This window comes from Dreissena polymorpha, chromosome 1, assembly GCF_020536995.1.
Source record: "Dreissena polymorpha isolate Duluth1 chromosome 1, UMN_Dpol_1.0, whole genome shotgun sequence".
Lineage (NCBI taxonomy): Eukaryota > Metazoa > Mollusca > Bivalvia > Myida > Dreissenidae > Dreissena > Dreissena polymorpha.
Window position 1 is genome coordinate 8,478,054 of NC_068355.1, and position 23,996 is coordinate 8,502,049.

Genomic DNA, 23,996 nt, shown 5'->3' on the forward strand with positions numbered 1-23,996 from the left:
TCGGCTCCCAGCTAACAACAACTGCTACATTATCAGCAAAACGGGTGTCTTCGACCGTATCTAGTCATGTACCTTCATATGCTACCCATTCGAATCCTGATGTTCTATGGGTACAGAATGCGTCTGGTCATTTTGTACCGGTCAATACCGATAAGCATTATCAAATTGCTGACATCGTGGATGATAATTCATCTTTACCAGACAATCTGGCACAAGATAGTTACATTCCTGTTCCTGCTGTTTCTCTACACACCTCTGTTCCTGTAGAGAGTGGAGCTGAATCGGATGCGGACATTGATACTGATAAATTTTTGGCTTCCAGTAATCAAATTTACGAGCTGATATTCCAGACTCTGGGTGAAGAGTTGTGTCCACGACCTGTGGAGACTTCTTCTTATTCGACGATCTCGATCACTGAACAACTCGTTCGTACGTTTGATCCCACCATGGTTACTAAGGCGCGTTCCCGCTTGGATACACGCCTTCCGATTGGTACTACTGTCTTATCTGTTTTTCAATCGTTGGAATCAGTGAATAAAATGATTCCTAAACGAGGAGATATGTGGAAAGTACCGAAGGATTTTGCGGAGTCTAAACTTCAGGAACGTAACTACAAACCACCAGTACCCAATCCGACTTCCGGTTTAGATTTTTCTAAATTACCATTGCAGGATCCAGACATCAATAAGATTTTGCTTACGATGCCTAGTTCATCTACTTCAGTGTCACTTTCAAAATGGAGACTACTTCCTTCATACAGAACTCCATCAAATCCCTGCACTGGGGGTTGTCTTTGGAATCTCGAAGATGCGTACTTCCATTTTCATATACATCCCAACTTCCGGAAGTACCTTCGATTCGCCTTTCATGGCCAAGTCTACCAGTACCTGGCCATGCCATATGGTTTGGCGACCGCCCCACGAGTTTTTACCAAACTAATGGCTGCAGTCGGAGCTCACCTCCGAGTTCACGGGATTGTTCTTCTTCAGTATTTTGACGACTGGCTCTTACACCAGCTAGATCGTCATTTACTTCTGACCAACCAAGAATTCTCTTGGAAGGAACTCTTCTATTTAGGACTCCTTCTCAATGCAGACAAATCAGACCTCATTCCTTCTCAGGACTTCACTTTCGTGGGAATGAATTTCTTGACACACATCAATCGGGTCAGAGTGTCATGTCAACGTATATTAGACCTTCTGGTAAAGGTTAACTGGGTTTTGTTCCAATCTCATATAACAGCTCAAGAGTTCCTCTCTCTCAACGGTATCCTGACCTCAGTAACAGACTTTGTGCAGTTGGGACGTCTATTCCTACGTCCTCTTCAGCAGTATCTCTCAGCTTGTTGGAAATGGTCTCTGGGCAATCTGTTAAAACAGATTTCAATCCATCCTTCCATAGTGTCTCATCTTCAGTGGTGGCTAGACGAGGAGACTCTCTTTTAGCAGGAGTACCACCTTCTTCCTCAGCAACCGCCATTACATCTAATCACGGATGCGAGCAAGGAAGGATGGGGTGCTCTCCTGGAACCTCTCAGTCTAATAGTTTCAGGGTTGTGGTCTCATCAGGAATCTCACCTTCATATCAACAATCTAGAAATGCGAGCAGTATTTCTAGCTGTATCTCATTTCCAGTCACATCTTCGAGACTCTTGTGTGATGGTGTCAACAGACTACACATCGGTGGTGGCTTACATCCAGGCACAGGGGGTAACACATTCTCAATCCCTGTATCTGGAAACCAGGAAATTACTTGTCTTTTGCAAAACACTCAACATTTATATTCTGTCCAAATACATACCAGGTCGCCTCAACGCCCTGGCGGATGGGTTGTCTCGCAAACACCAGATACTTCCATCGGAATGGGCACTTCATCAAGAAGTGACCAACCAGATCTTTTTCAAGTTCCGTTATCCCCTGGTCAATCTATTTGCGAACAGACACAACTACAGACTACCTCTGTATGTGAGTCCAGTTTACGATCCAGCAGCCTGGGCAATAGACGCGTTTTCGTTCGCTTGGGACCAATTGGAAGCTTACGCCCATCCCCCACCCATTCTAATTCCCCAAATATTGTCGAAAATCAGGGTGAGCTCATGCCGGATACTCCTGATTGCCCCTTGGTGGCCCAGGAGATCTTGGTTCAACGATCTTCTCAGTCTCCTGTATGATTATCCCAGGAAACTTCCTCACAGGTCAGATCTTCTATCTCAAAGCGGCAGACTACATGCGGATCCAGTAATGTTCCACTTACACGTCTGGCCGTTATCAGGCAATCTTTGCAGAAGAAACATTTTTCTGTCAGGGCTTCAACCCTCGTTGCTTCTGCAAGGAGAAAATCCACCAGAGCAGTTTATGATGCAAGCTGGAAACTCTTCTCTAATTGGTGTATTTGAGGGAAAATTGATCCCATCAATCCCTCTGCTAGACGCATAGCGGATTTTCTCATCTATCTTTTTGATGATAAGAAACTTTCTCTTAGCTCTATCAAAGGATACAGATCTATGATTTCGCATACATTGGCTTTTACTAAGTCATCACAAATCTGTGCTGATCTAGCGATTTCGGAACTGATTAGAGCTATGGAACTTAAACGTCCTGTATCTCGAACACTGGCTCCTAAATGGGATTTAGCTTGTGTGCTTGGTTCGCTTACTAAGGCTCCCTATGAACCTCTTGATCAGGCTTCTTTACAGTTCCTAACCTGGAAGACCGTTTTTCTTCTTACTATGGCTTCATCCAAACGGAGAAGTGAAATTCATGCTCTTTCTATAGGAGATAACCATCTTCGTTTTGATGCTGTCGATGGATCTGTTACATTATTATGTCAGCCAGGATTTCATGCTAAAAATCAACTTCCCTCTATGGCTTCCAAATCCTTCAAAGTTCCAAGTCTTTCTAGAACTTGTGGACATGAAGATGATGATAGACTCCTTTGCCCGGTAAGGGCTTTGAAGTTCTACCTTAAGAGAGTAAAGTTTATTTGAGGTTCTCGTAAAAGACTTTTCATTCCATTAAAGGGGGGGGGGGGCGATGTGTCTGCGGCTTCTATTTCCCGTTGGATAGCCTCGACAATTAAGAAGGCTTATTCTTCTCTTTCATTCAGTGATTTATCCCTGTTTAAGATAAGACCGCATGAATTAAGAGCTCTTTCGGCTTCGTGGGCTTATATCAATTATACCCCACTGTCTGAAGTGCTTCAAGCTGCTTTCTAGAGGAATCCTACCACCTTCTCCTCTTTTTATCTTCGTTCTCTTGAGTGCCAACAAGACAATTTGTGTTGGGTCCTCTTGTTGTGGCTCAAACTGTAATTTTTTCTATGGCGTATGTACTCTAGGCCATCCGAGAATTAAGTACGTACAATATGGTACTAAAAAAGATAATCTGAGGACATGATCTGCTATCTCTGGCTGAAAACCCTAATATGGGTTCTGCTGTGATGGGAAAAAATATGCGAACCTTCCCGCCGCAGCTGCAAAATCAGCTAGAGATAACAGGTATGTATTTATGATATTAAAACAAATTTTTAAAGAAAATTTCTTTTTAATTATTAAATACTTACCTGTTATCATTAAGTCCCACCTCCCACCCCGCTCATGGACATTTTATGTTTTTGTAAAGGAAAGATGAGTTGTTGTTCTTGTTTTCCGGTTGTACTATACTACATTGTACTATGTTTAACCTGACTTGGTTTTCTTTGTAAGAGGTGGATGATTCCCAGCGCTTAAAGTTTTCCGGATAATTAACTCTCTGGAAGGGATTAGCTAGAGATAACAGGTAAGTATTTAATAATTAAAATGAATTTTACTTTAAAAATTTGTTTTACAAATATTATTCTACTCTCTGAAACAAATGTTGTCATACAAGCAAACACATTTCAGCGGGGATTTGGTACTACTGTTACAAGCTCTTTTTGTATCTACAAATTTCTGGTTTTTGGTAATAAGTTATCACATCATAGAACTACTTACAATTATGAACATGTTCAAAGTAATTATTGCAATTCAACGCAGGAAACATGTTGAACAGGTAAATTATTTGTGTCGCATTTTGAGAAAACTGGGCATTATGCATGTGCATAAAGTGTCATCTCAGATTAGCCTATGCAGTCTGCACAGGCTAATCAAGGACGACACTTTCCGCTTTTATGGTATTTTTAGTTTCAAGGAAGTCCCTTCTTACCGAAAATCAAGTTTAGGCGGAAAGTGTCGTCCCTGATTAGCCTGTGCAGACTGCACAGGCTGATCTTGGATGACATTTACGCACATGCATTATGCCCAGTTTTCTCAGAACGCGACACATTTATGTTACAAGCTCAAAATAATGATCTCTTTATAGTTTGTAGTTTCTTCAGCAGCCCTTGATGATATTTTCAGTGACTGGTTGGCTCGAGAAGAGCGTAAGAAGAAGAAAGTGGGCCAGGTTTGGTACCTGATCTCTATGCAATGGTGGTGTTCTTGGTCCTCATATGTCACCCATGACAAGGTGAGCTTACGAGTTTTGTAACTCTTCTGTTAGTTTAGGTTTATTAATGTCATATGTTTCCATTGTTGTATGAAATGGCAAAAACTGTTGTATGGTCTTTACATTTTGGAATCAGTGTTGGCAGTGCTTTGTGAAAAGGGGGTTTAATGCATGTGTGTAAAATGTCCCAGATTAGCCTGTGCAGTCTGCACAGGCTTATCAGGGACGACACTTTCCGCCTAAAATAAATTGTAAGAAGAGACTTTCTTTAAACGAAAAATCATAAAAGGGAAAAGTGTCGTCACTGATTAGCCTGTCAAACTGCACATGCTTATCTGGGATGACACTTTATGCACATGCATTAAACCTCCTTTTCACAGAGCGCTGCTCAATAAGTAAATAAGTATACATTTAGCTTCAATTTGTTAATTCTGTCAAACTTTTTTCTCACATAGCAATTGAAATTTAACCAGATATATTATATGACCACAGTGAAAATCTTGCCATTAATTGCTCATTAAAGATTCATATAAAACTGACTGAGTGCTTACCTTAATGCACTGAAAATTGAGCTCTTGCTCTTCTGTCAAGCGTATAAAACCTGACAATGAAGCCGTTTCTTCTCCCTGGTAGCCAATGTCCATGGTTGACTTGCACCTGCCATTCAATATTTGTTTTCATTAAAAAAAGCCATACGATTTGCCAAAACGTTTTATTGACATTTTGTTGAAAACGCTTGACAATTAAAGGTTAACTTATGCAGAAAATTGCCACCATAGTTTAGTTTTCCAATGTAATTTGACTTCTTTACTTACCATCAGGATTTTTGTTAATGACTTCACGCAATTTCAGCATTTAGAAGAAAATGGTGCTGTTCTTGCTATAGAATTGGATCAGCAAAGAAACTGGCATGACTCCAAGCCGAACATGCTCACTCAGTGCAGGAACCAGACGAGTTGTCTCGGATGGGACAGCGATTCAATGACTATGATCAATGTGAACAAAAGCATGGAAATACGTGAAACTCCCATTGTGGTTGGGGACTCGCGAGAACATTCCAATCATTTCAGTCCTACATTCCCCAGAACCTCACATTCCGTAACCAGTAGCCCCAGGAAATACCGGCTTTCACCTGAAACAGAAACACGCAGTGCTAGTCAAGGTGGATCCCCAAGAATCAAGAAGAGGACACTCCAGCATCAGAAGCCTGGTCAAATTGACAATTCTTCCCTAGTCATGCCAAGTCTGTACAAGGTAAGCAAGATTTCAGAGGCTGTTATACTGATTAAAGTGGGATTGGCAGGTCTGTGATTGTATGTCCTAATGTTACTTGAATTTGCTTGAAATGAAAGGAGTTATTAGAGCAGTGTTTCATTATGTCAATTTTCTGGTCATTTTAGTTACATGACCTGTAAGATTACTTACCGGTATAAAACAATCTATCTTGTTCATTCACACGTTCCCTACTTTAAATATTTTAAAGGGACCGTCAACCAGATTTACAAAAAAAAGAAAAGTGTTAAAATACCGGTTTTTTTTACAATTATTAGTTTGCATTGATTAAAATATCACGACTGGTATATAACATTACTTCATATTTTCAGTATACTGGTATTCGAAATCGAAAGTACATCTCAAAAAAAGGTGACATAACGATATACACACTATAAATAATGCAAGTAGATTGATCATTTCATAACAATTACAATTCATTACGAATGCACAATTTGCATTCCTGGGTTTACCACATGACGATGATGATTAATCTACTTGCGTTATTTATAGTTAACTGGTAGTTACCTGGTACACATACCCAGTAAAATTTTGACCAAATATACTGAAAATATGAAAACTTAACAACTTTTTTCAAGTAAAGTAATGTAATCTGGTTGACGGTCCCTTTAAAGGGATCTTTTCACGCTTTGGTAAATTGACAAAATTGAAAAAAGTTGTTTCAGATTCGCAAGTTTTCGTTTTAGTTATGATATTTGTGAGGAAACAGTAATACTGAACATTTACCATGGTCTAATATAGCCATTATATGCATCTTTTGACGACTTTAAAACCTAAAAATTATAAAGCGTTGCAACGCGAAACGATTGAATAATTTGGAGAGTTCTGTTTTTGTCGTTAAATTTTGTGAAACTACGAAGATTGCTTATATAAGGTATGAAATACGTCAAGGAAGTGTACTCGGCGGAATAGCTCAGTAGGCTAAAGCGTTTTTACTTCATGACTCTGGCAGGACTCCAGGGGTCTCTGGTTCGAAACCTGGTCCGGGCAATGTTCTTTCCTTTTTTTTATTTTATTCTTGATTTTTTACTGGAGCTTTTACGATCCAATGTTTACATTTATCGATATAAAGCATTTAATGAATAAGTTAAAAAAATGCCAAAATCTGTGAAAAGGCACCTTTAAGTGACTGGTGTTTTTGATAAATGTGTCACATTATGAAAGTTCAATTTTGATTGGTTATTATTCCACAACAGGTAATGACATTGACCAATGAGGGAGGGCGTCTCAAGCGGGATGTGATGATGGTGGATGGGACTGACTTCAAGCTAGTGTCTGAGCCGGTCTGGAAAGCTCTGTCAACGTGGTATGGGGGGTCACCAGCACTCCCAAGAACTGTGAGTGGGGAACCGGTGTCACCTTCGTAACTAAACGTACTTTTTAAAACTGGTATTAGATCAGAACAATGACATAACAATTATGAATGGTTTGAACAAATCTGTTGTGAACAGCACTTGTAATTGTCTCTCATGTCTTGTAGCGTTCCATTAATTATTTTGAAATTTAGTGTGATTGTATGCAATATATTTATTGACTTTTTTTATGTAAAAGTTCTTGATGATGAAAAAATGGATCAAATTATCTAAACTCTTACCCTATTTTCCCATGTATAGCGCGAAGTTTTTTACCTCCAAATTTCAAATTAAAAATTTGGTGCGCGTTAGACATCGAAACAAAGCTTTCCTGGTTGCTAAATTGTTAATTGTAAAAGTAGCTTTTTGTCATTTTGGTGGGAAATAATCATAGCATGAAAATAAATAGCCTTGTAAAGACCAGTGGCTATTATTTTTTGTATGCCCCTGAATCGAATGATCGGGGGTATATTGTTTTTGGCCTGTCTGTCTGTCATTGTATGTGTCTGTCTGTTATTGTATGTTTCTGTCTGTCATTGTATGTGTCCCAAATGTTTAACCTTGGTCATAATATTTGCAATATTGATGATAGCAACTTGATATTTGGCATGCATGTGTATCTCATGGAGCTGCACATTTTGAGTGGTGAAAGGTCGAGGTCATCCTTCAAGGTCAAAGGTCAAATATATGGCTTTAAAGCAGCGCTGTAGGGGGCATTGTGTTTCACTAACACAGCTCTTGTTTTTAAATAGTCTTGTAGGATGAGGCCTTGTATAATGAAACAATGCTAAAGAAGAAAAATATCAAAACCTCTGTATGTTTTGTGTGTGCAGGTGATACCAGGTATAGGTGGAGAGGTGATGGCAGAGTTGGAGCTGTACCCTGTGCTGGTACGCCTGTACAGACACCAGCTGCAGGTTCAACGCCCTGTACAGACTACCTCTTTCACCAGCATGATGTCTGGCATTGGGGGCATGGCAATCAGTATGTGGTGATACGATTCTGCTTGTAATTTCTCATGCCTGTGAGAGTGTTGCCAAGAGCTACTGGCAGCTGAAATGTTTCTAAGTTCCAATAATTTGACAATTATTTTTAGCTCGACTGATTTCGGAGAAAACTCCGAGGTATTGTCATAGTTTGTTCGTCGTCCGACGTCCGCTGTCCGGGCATCGTGCTAAAACCTTAACATTGGCTCTAAAATTAAAGTGCTTCCACCTACAACTTTGAAACTTCATATGTACATGCACCATGATGAGTTCTACACGCCACACCCATTTTTGGGTCACTGGGTCAAAGGTCAAGGTCACTGTGACCTCTAATATAAAACAGTAACTTTGCCTCTAACATCATAGTGCTTCCACCTACAACTTTGAAACTTCATAATTATTATGTACATGCACCTTGATGAGTTCTACATGCCACACCCATTTTTGGGTCACTAGGTCAAAGGTCAAGGTCACTGTGACCTCTAATATAAAACTTTAACTTTGCCTCTAACATCACAGTGCTTCCACCTACAACTTTGAAACTTCATATGTACATGCACCTTGATGAGTTCTACATGCCACTCCCATTGTTGGGTCACTAGGTCAAAGGTCAAGGTCACTGTGACCTCTAATATAAAACTTAAACTTTGCCTCTAACATCATAGTGCTTCCACCTACAACTTTGAAACTTCATATGTACATGCACCTTGATGAGTTCTACACGCCACACCCATTTTTGGGTCACTAGGTCAAAGGTCATGGTCACTGTGACCTCTAATATAAAACTTTAACTTTGCCTCTAACATCACAGTGCTTCCACCTACAACTTTGAAACTTCATATGTGAATTAACCTTGATGAGTTCTACACGCCACACCCATTTTGGGTCACTTGGTAAAAGGTCAAAGTCACTGTAACCTCTAAGGAAAAAAATATTCTGACAAGCTTTCGCAGCCGAGTGTGGCACTCGTTATGCGGTGCTCTTGTTACTGTTTCAAAAAAACATTGTTTTGTTACAAAGCTGCATGCAATGTAAAATGATTTTCAGCATAATTTTTGCAGGCATTTCTGTAACAGAAAAAAGACTATGTTTAAGAATTTTAACTCTAAATTTTCAAAATGTTTATTTAAACATATTAGTTCCTCAGTGTTGAAAAACTGTTCCAGCCCATACAAAAAAGCTCTCTCATAAACGCTTTAAATTTGGTAAAAAAAGTTTTTGAATGTTAACGTAATGAATATAGTTATGTTACATAAGTTATGCTATCTGCCTACCAACCTGAAGGTTCTTAGTAAATCCACACTCAATGCAATCGATTATATGTTTTGAATAAAAACCTTTCCGTTTCAGACACTGTTAGCACGCTGACTAATCATGTGCAGCAACCCAGGAGGATTCTGTCTTTTACCGCATGCTTTAGTCGCTGTCACACTATACAACAAATCTATGAATTCCTGTGCAATAAATTAAAACTTGCTCGAGACGATGTGAGATTGTGGAAAATTAATCCCAATGATGAGGTATTTAATATTTAATATTTACAGAATTTCTGTGCACAATTTATAAAGAAGACAACACAACAAGTGGTATTATTTGGCCTTTATTTATATTTCCTTAGTTGACCAATATTATGGTTAGAATGCCTAATATAAGTCCATCACGTTTACTTAAAAAAAGCAAGACAAAGGGTTGTTCTGTTGTTTTTAGCTCCACTGGCAAGAGGCCAGCGAGGCTTATGTCATGGTCCTGTGTCCGTCGTGCGTGCGTCCATGCGTTAACTTTTTCTTTAAACATCTTCTTCTCCTTAAGTACTGGTCCAATTCTGATGAAATTTCTCAGGAATGTTCCTTGGGTGAACCTCTTTCAAATTTGTTCAAATTATGCCCCTGGGGTCAAATTTGACCCCGCCGCGGGGGTCACAAAATTGAAAATTTGCTTATATAAGGCCTATTTTGTGAAAACTTTCAAAATCTTTTCGTCCATAACCATTGGGCCTAGGGTTATCAAATTGGTTATGTAGAGACATCTAATAGTCCTCTACCAAATTTCTTCAAATTATGCCCCTGGGGTCAAATTTGACCCTCCCCCGGGGGTCACAAAATTGAACAAATGCTTATATAAAGTCTATTTTGTGCAAACTTTAAAAATCTTTTTGTCCATAACCGTAGGGCCTAGGGCTACTAAATTCGGTGTGTAGTGACATCTTATAGTTCTCTACTTAGTTTGTTCAAATTATGCCCCTGGGGTCAAATTTGACCCTGCCCCAGGGGTCACAAAAATGAACATATGCTTAATATATCCGCGGCCCGCGAAATCTCTCCGCATTTTACACTGGTAGATTCTGCCTAAGTATTTTTAAAACGAGCGATATAATTGGCTGTCGTTTCCCAATCTTCCAATTAAAACTGGTTCATAAAATGTGTTTGGTATTTCGTATGCAAATGGCGCCGTTGTGAAAGGAAAATGAAGATTATTGAAATGACAAATATCATTCGAATTAATGACTGACATCATATAGTTTGATAGGAATAATGAAATGTGTTTGTCAACGAAAAAGACTACGTCTTAGATACAAGAAACACATATTTTGTTTAGAAATGTGCACAGTGAATTTGTGTCACGGAAACCAGTGTTTCTGTTTGCAAATTGGGAGTTCAGTCTACTCGCAAAGTAAAACAATTTAGAAGAGGATCTTTGAACATGGAAATAGACAAACATGATTTGATTTATATGATAGTGGATCTGTGTTTAATCAGATTCATATGCATATTCTGCTTTATTATGTTTGTCACGCTGTTCAGTTAATTGAAATAGCATTGAACTAAAGATGTGAAATGCAAGACATTGAAAGGTAAACAAATTATATATTAATTTAACTCGGTTTAATACATCTTTAACACAAGAAGAACACTCAAGTGTGTTTGTTTATATTTAGTCCATTAACCTTGTTTGTATATAACATTTTATAAAAAAAATTGTATTGTTTTGTTTGTTTTCACCAAATGGTTAGTATTATGCTTTTATGTAAACATTCTCAAAATTCTTGTTTTATTATAGGCCCTATTTATAAAAAAATAAAATAAATGACATCATTTTATGATTTATAAACAGATTGCAAACAATATCTGTTCAAGATAAACTTAACAACAAATTGTTACATTGAAATTATGTGATTTTAATATTCAGTTGCAAAAAAGTAAGGAGAATCCAACTTAAAAAAGATGTATCCATTAAAAGTATATTCTACCAATGCCGTGAACAATCCCCTTGTTTATAACATGACTGCCACTAAGTCTATTACTAGCAACCTATCAGAGAATAGGTCAGATACCTTATTTCAATATATGGCAATTCTAGTATTTTTAGCTCATCTATTTTTGAAAAAAAATTATGAGCTATTGTCATCACCTTGGCGTTGGCGTCGGCGTTGGCGTCGGCGTCCGGTTAAGTTTTGCGTTTAGGTCCACTTTTCTCAGAATGTATCAATGCTATTGCATTCAAACTTGGTACACTTACTAACTATCATGAGGGGACTGGGCAGGCAAAGTTAGATAACTCTGGCGTGCATTTTGACAGAATTAAGTGCCCTTTTTATACTTAGAAAATTGAAAATTTTGGTTAAGTTTTGCGTTTAGGTCCACTTTTCTCAGAAAGTATCAATGCTATGGCATTCAAACTTGGTACACTTACTTACTATCATGAGGGGACTGGGCAGGCAAAGTTAGATAACTCTGGCGTGCATTTTGACAGAATTCTTTGCCCTTTTTATACTTAGAAAATTGAAAATTTGGTTAAGTTTTGTGTTTAGGTCCACTTTATTCCTACAGTATCAAAGCTATAGCTTTCATACTTGCAACACTTATTAACTATCATAAGGGGACTGTGCAGGCAAAGTAATGTAACTCTGAATGGCATTTTGACAGAATTATGTGCCCTATTTATACTTTTTTGTTTTGGTCCACTTTACCCCTAAAGTATCATAGATATTGCTTTCATACTTGGAACACTCGCAAACTATCATAAGGGTACAGTAAAAGGACAAGTTGCATAACTCTGGTTGTCATTTTTACGGGATTATGGCCCTTTTTTGACTTAGTAACTTTGAATATATGGTTAAATTTTGTGTTTCGATCCACTTTACTTCTTAAGTATCAAGGCTATTGCTTTCAAACTTCAAATACTTTCATGCTATCATGAGGTTACTGTACCTGGCAAGTTGAATTTTACCTTGACCTCTGAATGACCTTGACTCTCAAGGTCAAATTATTAAATTTTGCTAAAATTGCCATAACTTCTTTATTTATGATTAGATTTGATTGATACTTTGACAAAACCACTCTTACCTGACATACCACAATAGACTCCACCCAAACCATCCCCTGTGCCCTTCCCCCCCCCCCCTCCCCCCCCCCTAATTTTTTTTTTTTAAAGATCATGTCGCAAATGACCACCACACCCTCACACTATACCCCCCCCCCCCCACCCCACCCCACCCCCAATTTTTTTTTTGAAACGGTTAAAAAACACAAATATTTATTTTTATTGTTTTATGTTTGAAATACCGTCCAACCATAACACCCAAGAATCCCCCCCACCCCCCCCCCCTCCCCCCCACCCGAATCCCCCCCCCCCCCCTATTTTTTTTTTTTTTTTTTTTTTTTAAGATGATCTCACAAATTACCACCACACCCTCACACTTTACCCCCCCCCCCCCCACCCAAATTTTTTTCTTTTAAACAACACAAATATTTATTTTTATTATTTTATGTTTGAAATACCGTCCAACCATCGCACCCAAAAATCCCCCACCCTCCCACCCCCGAATTGTTTTTTTTTTTGCGTTTTTTTTGGCATTTTTGGAAGATAATGTAATAAATTCCACACCCCCACATTCTACACCCCTCTTCACTCCGCTCTTCCCTCCTTTGTGATTTAAAATGAGAGTCCCTTCACCTTTAAAAAGAAAATAGATGAGCGGTCTGCACCCGCAAGGCGGTGCTCTTGTTAAAAAACAAACATGACAGGTAACCAATGTCAGATTGAAAAAGTAAAGGAAAGCTAGGTCAAGCTTATTGTTTGTCATGATATCTCTTTAAACCTCATGCCATATGCAAGTAGTGTTGCCATGATCGCAACATCTTGATGAATTATAATTCAATTGTTTGTCTCATAAACATTTACTTTGTTTAACAAACAACCTCTACAAAATTATCATTCCTACTGCCTTTCGGCACCTCATGAACCTGAAAAACTCGTTACTTTATGTTTCCTCAGTCAAATATCTTCTTTGTACAATAAACAATTTCTTCACCACGTTAACAATCCTGCTACACTCACTAATGCCCGAAGAATGAAGTAAAGTTCAGGTGATCTACGTCATTAGGTATTTTGCATATGTCATGAACTATATAAGTAACAGAAACTTTGAAACCTACAAACACTTTTGGAATTTTGGAAAAAGATATATGATTGAATGAAGGAACTTTCATTAATCTTGTAGAACATGCGTAGATTTGATCTTCAGCATCTAAAAATATGTGAAATTGAAAGAACAACAAAATGTTTTGGAGAGATAAATGTACCTAAGTTATAAGCAAAGGACCTGTGCGACAATTCCCGGACTTTTTAGTCTGTTTAGTTAACACCGTAGTAACATTTTCCATATATAAAAATGCTCACCCTTCCAACTTTAAGCGCCCAGTGGGACGAGGGATAGAAAGAGAAAGTCACATGCTTGAGTACATTTCAACCCATGCGCATTGCACGCTTTTTTCGCATAAAAAAACAGTGGAGCGATACAGGGCTACCATGGCCCTCTTGTTGATCCCATCTGATTATTTCTGAACCCAGATAGTTGGTTTTGATCACTGTTTGGTTTTTTGGTTCAACTTTGTTGAGTTTCTTATCCCAGTTTGTTGTGTGTGATTGAAGTGTGTTTTTTCGGAACCCAGTGTATTGTTTTTATTAGTTTGTTATTCAACTGATCCAATTGTGTTTTTCCTGATCCTAGTGAGTTGTTTCTGATCCCGGTGTGTTGTTTCTGATTAATTTGTTGTGCAACAGATCCTAGTTTGTTGTTTCTAAACCTGGTATGTTGTGTTTCTGATCCCAGTTGTTTGTTTTTCTGATACCAGTTTGTTGTATTTCTGTTGACACTTTTTTATATCTCTGAAACCTTTTTTCTGATCCATGTATGTTGTTTTTTTCTTATCCCATATTGTTGTTTTTGATCCCAGTTTGTTGTGTTTCTGATCCCAGTATGATGTGTTTTTGATTCCTGTATTTTATGTTTCATATCCCAGTTTTTTTTGGTTTTTGATCCAAGTTTTTATGCTGCTGGATCAAATGATCGGGGGTTATATTGTTTTTGGCCTGTCTGTCTGTCATTGTATGTGTCTGTCATTGTCTGTGTGTGTCTGTCCAAAAACTTTACCCTTGGTCATAACTTTTGCAATATTGATGATAGCAACTTGATATTTGGCATGCATGTGTATCTCATGGAGCTGCACATTTTGAGTGGTGAAAGGTCAAGGTCATCCTTCAAGGTCAAAGGTCAAATATATGGCTTTAAAGCGCCGCAGTAGGGGGCATTGTGTTGTTTCTGATCCTAGTTGTTTTTTTCTGATCACAGTACATGTATGTTCTTTCTGATTCCAGTATGTTGTGTTTCTGATCCCAGTTTGTTGTTTCTGATCCCAGTTTGTTGTTCCTGATTCCAGTGTGTTCTTTCTGATCACAGTATGTTTTTAGCTCGACTATCATATATGAAATATATATAGTGGAGCTATCCTACTCACCCCGGCGTCGGCCTTTCCGTTTCCGTTGCCGTTTCCAGGCAAATGTTAAAGTTTTCGTAGTACCCCAATTATTTTCATTGTCCCTTGCTTTATTGCTTTCATATTTTGCATACTTCTTTACCAACATGACCCCAACCTATAAACAAGAGCAGACAACTCTATCAAGCATTTTGTCATAATTATGGCCCCTTTTCCACTTAGAATATGCAGCAAATGTTAAAGTTTTTGTACTACTCCATTTATTTTTATTGTCCCTTGACATGTTGCTTTCATATTTTGCATACTTGTTAACCAACATCACCCCAACCTATAAACAAGAGCAGACAACTCTATCAAGCATTTTGTCATAATTATTGCCCCTTTTATACTTAGAATATGCATATTATTGATAAATCTATGTTAAAGTTTGCGTACTACCCCAAATATTTCCTATATCCTTTGACATATTGCTTTTATATGTTGCATACTTGTTTACCAACATGACCCCAACCTATAAACAAGAGCAGACAACTGTATCAAGCATTTTTACATAATTATGGCCCCTTTTACACTAAGATAATTGAACATTTTGCTTAAATTGCCATAACTTCTTTATTTATGATCACATTTTATTATTACTTTGACAAAACAACACTTACCTGAATACCACAATGGACTCCACCCAAACAATACCCCACGCCCCTACCCAGAATCCCTCCCCCCCCAACCTCCCCCCCTCCTAATTATTTTTTTTTAAAACATCTTATATATTACCACACCCCACATTATACCCCCCTCTCACCCCACCCTACCCCCCCCCCCCCCCCAAAAAAAATTTTTTTTTTGTCCTTTTTTTATTTTTGAAAGATCGTCTAATAAATGACCACACCGCACATTATACCCCCTCTCAACCCCCCCCCCCCCCCAAACAATTTTTTTTTTTTCCTTTTTTTATTTTTGAAAGATCATCTAATAAATTATTGAATATGAACAATTTCCCCATGATGACTTACGTTATACTGTCAAGCACTCGAATAGTCCAGCACGCTGACAGCTCTTGTTTCTGTTCCCAATTTGTTCTTTCTGATTCCAGTGTTTATTTCTGATCACAGGATGAAGTGTTTCTAATCGCAGTGCATTGTTTCTGATCTCAGTTTGTTGTTTCTAATCGCAGTGCATTGTTTCTGATCTCAGTTTGTTGTTTCTAATCGCAGTGCATTGTTTCTGATCTCAGTTTGTTGTTTCTTAACCCAGTTTGTTGTTTCTGATCACAGTTTGTTGTTTCTGATCTTAGATTGTTGTTTCTGATCACAGTATGTTGTTTCTGATCCTAAAAATTTTGGGGGGAGCATATAGTCGCCGCTTTGTCTGTCCGTCCGTGTGTCCGTCCGTGCACAATTTTTGTCCGGGCTATTTGTCAGCAACTAATGACCGGAATTCAATGAAACTTTATGAGAAGCTTCACTACCAAGAGGAGATGTGCATACAGTAGACTCTGCCAATACCGGACTCTCTGAATACCGGAACTCTCCCGATTCCGGACGGTCGGGCCAGTCCCGTATTTTCTCCTTCTTTTTCTTTGTTAAAAAATGTTGAATAAACCGAACTCTCTGAAAACCGGAAACCGGACGGGTATCTCCGTAAATTTGGTCATTTTCAACGTAAAATACATTGACTATACCGGACGGTCTAAATTCTCAAGATGCCAGAGGCGTGAAAATAACAATACCTAGTCAGCACAGCTAGTGCGGTGTCACACATTTTGCTCGCGATATTATCGATAATCGGATTAAACATACCATAAAGGTGTCAAGTCGTTACCGCGCTATGGGAGTCCGATTATACTGCAACACGGTTGACTCGCAGTACTTGAGAAGTATTCACCTGCGTCTAGAAACGATCTTCATATATCAGATAAATGATTTAAAGGACAATTATATTTAACTGAACTTTATTGGACAAAGGCCTTTTTATGGCAAAAATCCTTCAGTATTAACTGCCGTAGAAACAAATCTAACACCACTGTCCGCAATTGTTGTTTATTTTTTCTCCCGGTAGATTCGCGGTAAATAGATTAAACAGCACCAATTTTAAATTAAACATGAATTATCAAAGCTCTGACATACTCTTCAAAATAAGAATCAATAAAGTAAATCACAATTTAAATATATGGAATTTAAGGCATCAAATAAAATGAATAGCAAAGTTATTTTTAGGCAATGTCGTATTTTTTAGTTAAGACAATTTACTGAACTATACAAATTCAAATATTGTTAAAGTCTGAGTTTTACGACATTTAATTACCAAAAATCGATTCCAATCTGTAGGGAGACATGTTTTCTGTCAGATTTGACAAGTAGGTTACGCAGGATTGTTAATAAACAAAATCCAGAGGGCGCTAATGAAATACCGCGACTCAACCAGACCCGCGACTTAACCGGGTTTGAGTATAAGTAATGTAAAACAAACTGTGAACGTCTATAATAGACGTGCGGTAACACCAAAAAGTGATTGACTCGATCGTTTTATTAATTATTTATTATCGCCTATGATAAACAATTAATTAAAAAATTAATGCATGCCGTTGCGACGATCACTTTCTTGTGTTTTTGTCAGGTATTTAAAAAGATCTTATAGCCATGTTTTTAACGCTGACATGGTTGTTTGTTTGTTTGTCAGATAAACTGTTAGAAATATGACTGTTAAATATCCGTCCATCTGTATGCAAATTCATTCATTGCCGTTTTCTAATTGCGAACGCGTCTAAAATGTTGCAGCCTCCAGCTCACTTTGGGATTAATCAAAACAAGTCGGTATGGATTTGTTTTTGCTTTTAATCGATTAAAAACACATTTTTAAGAATGCAATTAACATCATCAGTATCTGCGTACAGTTATCACATGGTACATGTAAATGTATATGGTTTGTTTTATTTTTATGTACTTCTGTACACAATGCATACCATGTATATTTCGGCAATATGCATACTCTTGGTAAACCGGAACTCTCTGAAAACCGGACGATCAGGCCGGTCCCGAGACCGTCCGGTTTACAGAGAGTCTACTGTATTATCAGCGGGTTCTGGTTGGATGATTTTTCACAGAGTTATGGCCCTTTGAAATTTTCCATTAACTGTACATATAGTGCAATTCTTGTCTGGGCTATTTCTCAGCAACTAATGACCGGAATTCAATGAAACTTTATGGGAAGCTTCACTACCAAGAGGAGATGTGCATATTATCAGCGGGTTGTGGTCGGATGATTTTTTCACAGAGTTATGGCCCTTTGAAATTTTCCATTAACTGTACATATAGTGCAATTCTTGTCCGGGCTATTTCTCAGCAACTAATGACCGGAATTCAATGAAACTTTATGGGAAGCTTCACTACCAAGAGGAGATGTGCATATTATCAGCGGGTTCATGGTCGGATGATTTTTCAAAGAGTTATGGCTCTTTGAAATTTTCCTTTAACTGTACATATAGTGCAATTCTTGTCCGGGCTATTTCTCAGCAATTAATGACCGGAATTCAATGAAACTTTATGGGAAGCTTCACTACCAAGAGGAAATGTGCATATTATCCGCGGGTTCTGGTCGGATGATTTTTCACAGAGTTATGGCCATTTGGAATTTTATATAAAACAATTCTTGTCCCCCCAATTACTGTGCCCTCAAGACGTTACCTTTTATCTGAATATATAGTGCAATATTGTGACAAAAAAACATTTGGGGAGCATCACCCGTCTCCGACGGTTTCTTGTTGTTTCTAATCTCAGTACGTTCTTTCTGATCCCAGGGAAACAAAGTAAAGGGGCGTATACTGGAATTATCTTTTACATCTGTCTAAAGGCATTCTCCTACATGTGCAAACATAAAGCATTTAAATGTGCATTCATTGTTCCACATGCTATGTAGTTGTGCATGTAAGACTATCATATTAAGCATTTCTGGATAACTATAAGAGGTATACATTTTAACCTTTGTGGTAGGTATATCTTATTGAGGCGATGTGAAATTTTGGCCAATCCATATCTTGACTACCCTTTTCCCCATAAGAAGCCAAGTGAAAATGGCTTCTGCGACCAGTATAAAAACCAGAACAGCCTGCGAGTAACTTGCAGTCTGTTCAGGTTTTATGCAGTTTGCTGCTCATCATTAACTAAGAGTTGGAAATGAAGTCTTTAAATCCTTTAATTTGGTAAGAAAGGTATTTAATTTAACTTTCTATGGGACTACAAATAAGTCAAAATACGTATCTAAGTGGTGATATGAGGTATCATCATGAAACTTCATAGGTAGGAAGCTTGCATTGCTGGGAAACTAGTTCTGAAAACTCAACTGCACATGCCCTGTGACATGATGGAGTATGGGGTGTTTAAAGCGAGATTATACGATTTTTTATATGTGTTAAATTGTAATATATTGATAAAATATGTAACAATAACATAAAATAGACAAGAAAAATTATACATTGAAGACGAATTTCATAAAATGCAGCAAAGACAAATTAACGCCCCGAGCCGATTGTGAAGAAGATATTTCGTACATATTTTCCTACAATAACCGAAGCATTCGTCTTTTAAGTTAGTGTTCGTGTGTCGTATGAATAGATATTGTTGCAGGAATTTAAAATGAACAGTTAAACTAAATTTAGATTCACATTGTACATGCATGCTTTACATGCTGGCGAATTCGACTGTACAAATATTTTCGATTTCAGAATTAAATATCTGGTCTATTTCGCATTTTCCGACACATGTTCTTCTTAACTTTTATTTTAATTTATATTGAAATATATGTTTAATACGTTTTTATGCCCCCGGTAGGGTGGCATATAGCAGTTGAATTGTCCGTCAGTCCGTCTGTCAGTCTGTCTGTCAGTCTGTGCGTCCATCCGAAAACTTTAACTTTTGCAATATTGAAGATAGCAACTTGATATTTGGAATGCATGTGTATCTCATGGAGCTGCACATTTTGAGTGGTGAAAGGTCAAGGTCATCCTTCAAGGTCAAAAGTAAAAAAATACAATCCAAGGGAAGTAATAAGCTTTAAATGGAGATAATTATCTGACCTGCCAAATTATATATTTTTAACCAGGTTTTTTCGAAGAAAAAAACTGGTTATTAGATTGGCGAATGTCGGCGGGCGGGCTGGCTGGCAGGCGGGCTGGCAGGCGGAACAAGCTTGTCCGGGCCTTAACTCTGTCGTTCATTGTCAGATTTTAAAATCATTTGGCACATTTGTTCACCATCATTAGACGGTGTGTCGCGCAAGAATTACATCGATATCTCCAAGGTCAAGGTCACAATTTGAGTTTGAAGGTAAAAAACGGCCATAAATGAGCTTGTCCGGGCCATAACTTTGTCGTTCATCGTCAGATTTTAAAATCATTTGGCACATTTGTTCACCATCATTAGACGGTGTGTCGCGCGAAAGAATTACGTCGATATCTCCAAGGTCAATGTCACAATTTGAGTTTGAAGGTCAAAAATGGCCATAAATGAGCTTGTCCGGGCCATTACTTTGTGATTCATTGTGAGATTTTAAAATCATTTGGCACATTTGTTCACCATCATTAGACAGTGTGTCGCGCGAAAGAATCACATCGATATTTCCAAGGTCAAGGTCACAATTTGAGTTTGAAGGTCAAAAATGGCCATAAATGAGCTTGTCTGGGCCATTAATATGTCATTCATTGTGACATTTTAAAATCATTTGGCACATTTGTTCACCATTATTGGACGGTGTGTTGCACGAAAGAATTACGTCAATATCTCCAAGGTCAAGGTCGCCACAACTAAAAATAGATTGATTTTTAAACAAATATGTAACTATGAACAATCAGTAACAATTAGGGCTGTCACGATACGCAGTGAGCGTACCGCGGTATATCGTGGTACGGCAACACTGTATCGCGGTACGTACCACGATATTTTACAGAATATGTATCTGTGAAGAAAACAGCAGAATAACAAGTTTTACAAACTTTATTAAACTCATTAATCAGAAAACACTGGTATCATAGTATGACTAGAAACTGTAAAAGAAACTGTAATAAACTTGATAGAAGTAGTCATTGTTATTGTTATTCGCGTCTTTTTCTAAAATGTCTGCCATGTTGTTTACAATAGCTGTGACTACGATCTGTGTAAATCGAACGCTTCAAGGGCATGTTTAAAATGCGGAGTCAGCAGGCCCAGAATTGAAAATCCGCAGCGTTCTGACTCTTCCTCGACTTATTCATAATCTTAAGATAACATGATTCGGAAGTGCCATACTTTGAACGATCGATATACTAAAGAAAGAAAATAAGAAATAGAGTAAACATCTTTTGGATAATTATGAACTAATTTGCAAAGGAAATATGTCCCAAATTCCAAAAAAGGTACGGACCCATACATCGCCGTATTTTAAACGTGAAAGTTAAACATCTACCAGTGGAAGCGCTTGCTTGACCTGGATATTAATGGATTATTTATTTAGCTCTTTTGAATCGCTTCTACAGTTTTCAAAACGATATATCTATATCAAAATAATTATGTAATGTATTTATATCTGTGCTAATATAATGATATTTTAAAAAAAACGGTGCGGCAACGCCGTACCGCGGTGCGATTTTTTTCACGACATGCACCGCGATATACCGATATACCGGTGAATCGTGACAGCCCTAGTAACAATGCACATTTTGATTTTGAGTTGTCTCTCTTTATCAGACATTTTTTATTCCCCCCCCCCCCCCCCCCCCCCCCCCTTCGAAGAAGAGGGGGTATATTGTTTTGCACATGTCGGGCGGTCCGTCCGTCGGTCCGTCCACAAGATGGTTTCCGGATGATAACTCAAGAACGCTTAGGCACTAGGATCATGAAACTTCCTAGGTACATTGATCATGACTGGCAAATGACCCCTATTGATTTTCAGGTCACTAGGTCAAAGGTCAAGGTCACAGTGACTTGAAATAGTAAAATGGTTTCCGGATGATAACTCAAGAACGCTTAGGCCTAGGATCATGAAACTTCATAGGTACATTGATCATGACTGGCAGATGACCCCTCTTGATTTTCAGATCACTAGGTCAAAGGTCAAGGTCACAGTGACTTGAAATAGTAAAATGGTTTCTTGATGATAACTCAAGAATGCTTACGCCTAGAATCATGAAACTTCATAGGTACATTGATCATGACTGGCAGATGACCCCTATTGATTTTCAGGTCACTAGGTCAAAAGTCAAGGTCACAGTGACTCGAAACAGTAAAATTGTTTCCGGATGATAACTCAAGAATGCTTACACCTAGGATCATGAAACTTCATAGGAACATTGATCATGACTGGCAGATGACCCCTTTTGATTTTCAGGTCACTATGTCAAAGGTCAAGGTCACAGTGACTTGAAACAGTAAAATGGTTTCCGGATGATAACTCAAGAATGCTTACGTCTAGGATCATGAAACTTCATAGGAACATTGATCATGACTGGCAGATGACCCCTATTGATTTTCAGGTCACTAGGTCAAAGGTCAAGGTCACAGTGACTCGAAACAGTAAAATGGTTTCCGGATGATAAATCAAGAATGCTTACGCCTAGGATCATGAAACTTTATAGGTACATTGATCATGACTGGCAGATGACCCGTATCAATTTTCAGGTCACTAGGTCAAAGGTCAAGGTCACAGTGATTCGAAACAGTAAAATGGTTTCCGGATGATAACTAAAGAATAATTAGGCCTAGGATCATGAAACTTCATAGGTACATCATGACTGGCAGATGACCCCTATTGATTTGCAGGTCACCAGGTCAAAGGTCAAGGTCACAGTGACAAAAAACGTATTCACACAATGGATTCCACTACAACTGACTGAATTTTACACAAGGGGGTTAACAATACACATTTTGAATTGTCTCCCTTTATCAGACTTTTTTTCAACTGAAAACCTGGTTTTGTGACAATTTTGTCCCTTGTTTTTAAATAAATCAAAGCGGCGCAGTAGGGGTCATTGTGTTTCTGACAAGCACATCATGGTAAAAGGTCAAGGTCAAGGTCATCCTTCAAGGTCTAAGGTCGAAAATACAAATCTAAGGGAAGTAATAAACTTTAAAGGGAGATAATTATTATATATAATAATATGAAACCATTCAACTGAAGCATATAAAAAATGGCATTTTGTGGTCAAGCCAAGCACACAATGATACTTTTGGGCATACAAGTATCTTAGGTACTTTAAGGACTTTAAGGTTACTTTTGAATCTACAGTCACGGTAGTGGCTTATAATTATTATCCCCCGCCATAGGCGGAGGAATATTGTTTTGGCGTTGTCTGTCCATCCGTCCGGCCGGCCGGCACTTTTGTGTCCGGAGCCATTTCTTGGAAGTGCTTTGGCGGATTTCATTGAAACTTGGTATGAGTTTATATATGGAAAAGAGCATGATGCACGCCAAATGGCATTGTACACCATTTGTAAATAACGGAGTTATGACCCTTTGTCTCTTGAAAAAATGCTTTTTTGAGTGTCAAATATAACACTTTTGTGTCCAGAAGCATATTGGCTGGAGATATCAATTCAAAGAATTTGCTTGTTTGCTACTAAAAATAGAGATTTGTTAGAGACAATTATTTTCAAGGGAAGTAATTTATATAATTATAAATCTCAGATTATATATTACCTTACTAAGAATTGAAGTTCTTTTCACAGTTACTGTACAGATTTTGTATTTTGTTTATTTATAACTTAAATGATTGATTAGTCAAAGTTTTTTTTAAATGATATAACTACCATTTCTTTCCTGTACTATTTTGTGAATAGTAGGTTTCATGACTTACCTGTGGACTTATGTCCATAGATACATGATGAACTGTGGCTATGATCTCTTTGAAAAACTACAGTCCTTGGTAGTCAGCAAAGTCTGACTTGGTCATTTTTTCGGCGTAGCTGTTTAACGTCACTTTTGACCTTACCTGACCTTTGTAAGTGTCCAATAAAATTCAAATAAAATTTCCCGCGGCTAGACACGAATGAATACACTTCATTTATTCCATTGGCTGATTTGAGCATACCACTAGAACATTGGAAACATGAACGCGTCTTTGTAACACTGTTTAACTGCGTGTTCAGCATGAAACAATTT

The 23,996-nt window shown here is 38.0% G+C and overlaps 1 protein-coding gene and 1 long non-coding RNA gene across 3 annotated transcripts in view; both read left to right on the forward strand.

Annotated features, from left to right (window-relative positions):
- Window positions 1-23,996, forward strand: part of LOC127870323 (ubiquitin carboxyl-terminal hydrolase 32-like) — a 92,209-nt gene that overhangs the window by 22,851 nt on the left and 45,362 nt on the right. For both annotated transcript variants that reach the window (XM_052412954.1, XM_052412962.1), the window contains exons 12-16: window positions 4,376-4,484; window positions 5,316-5,717; window positions 6,953-7,093; window positions 7,942-8,092; window positions 9,445-9,614. In XM_052412954.1, the coding sequence (XP_052268914.1) occupies window positions 4,376-4,484; window positions 5,316-5,717; window positions 6,953-7,093; window positions 7,942-8,092; window positions 9,445-9,614 (973 nt within the window). The remainder of the gene's footprint in view (window positions 1-4,375; window positions 4,485-5,315; window positions 5,718-6,952; window positions 7,094-7,941; window positions 8,093-9,444; window positions 9,615-23,996) is intronic.
- On the forward strand, window positions 21,739-22,421 carry LOC127870410 (uncharacterized). Its single transcript, XR_008044805.1, has 2 exons — window positions 21,739-22,081; window positions 22,227-22,421. It is a non-coding gene; the product is annotated as an uncharacterized LOC127870410 (long non-coding RNA).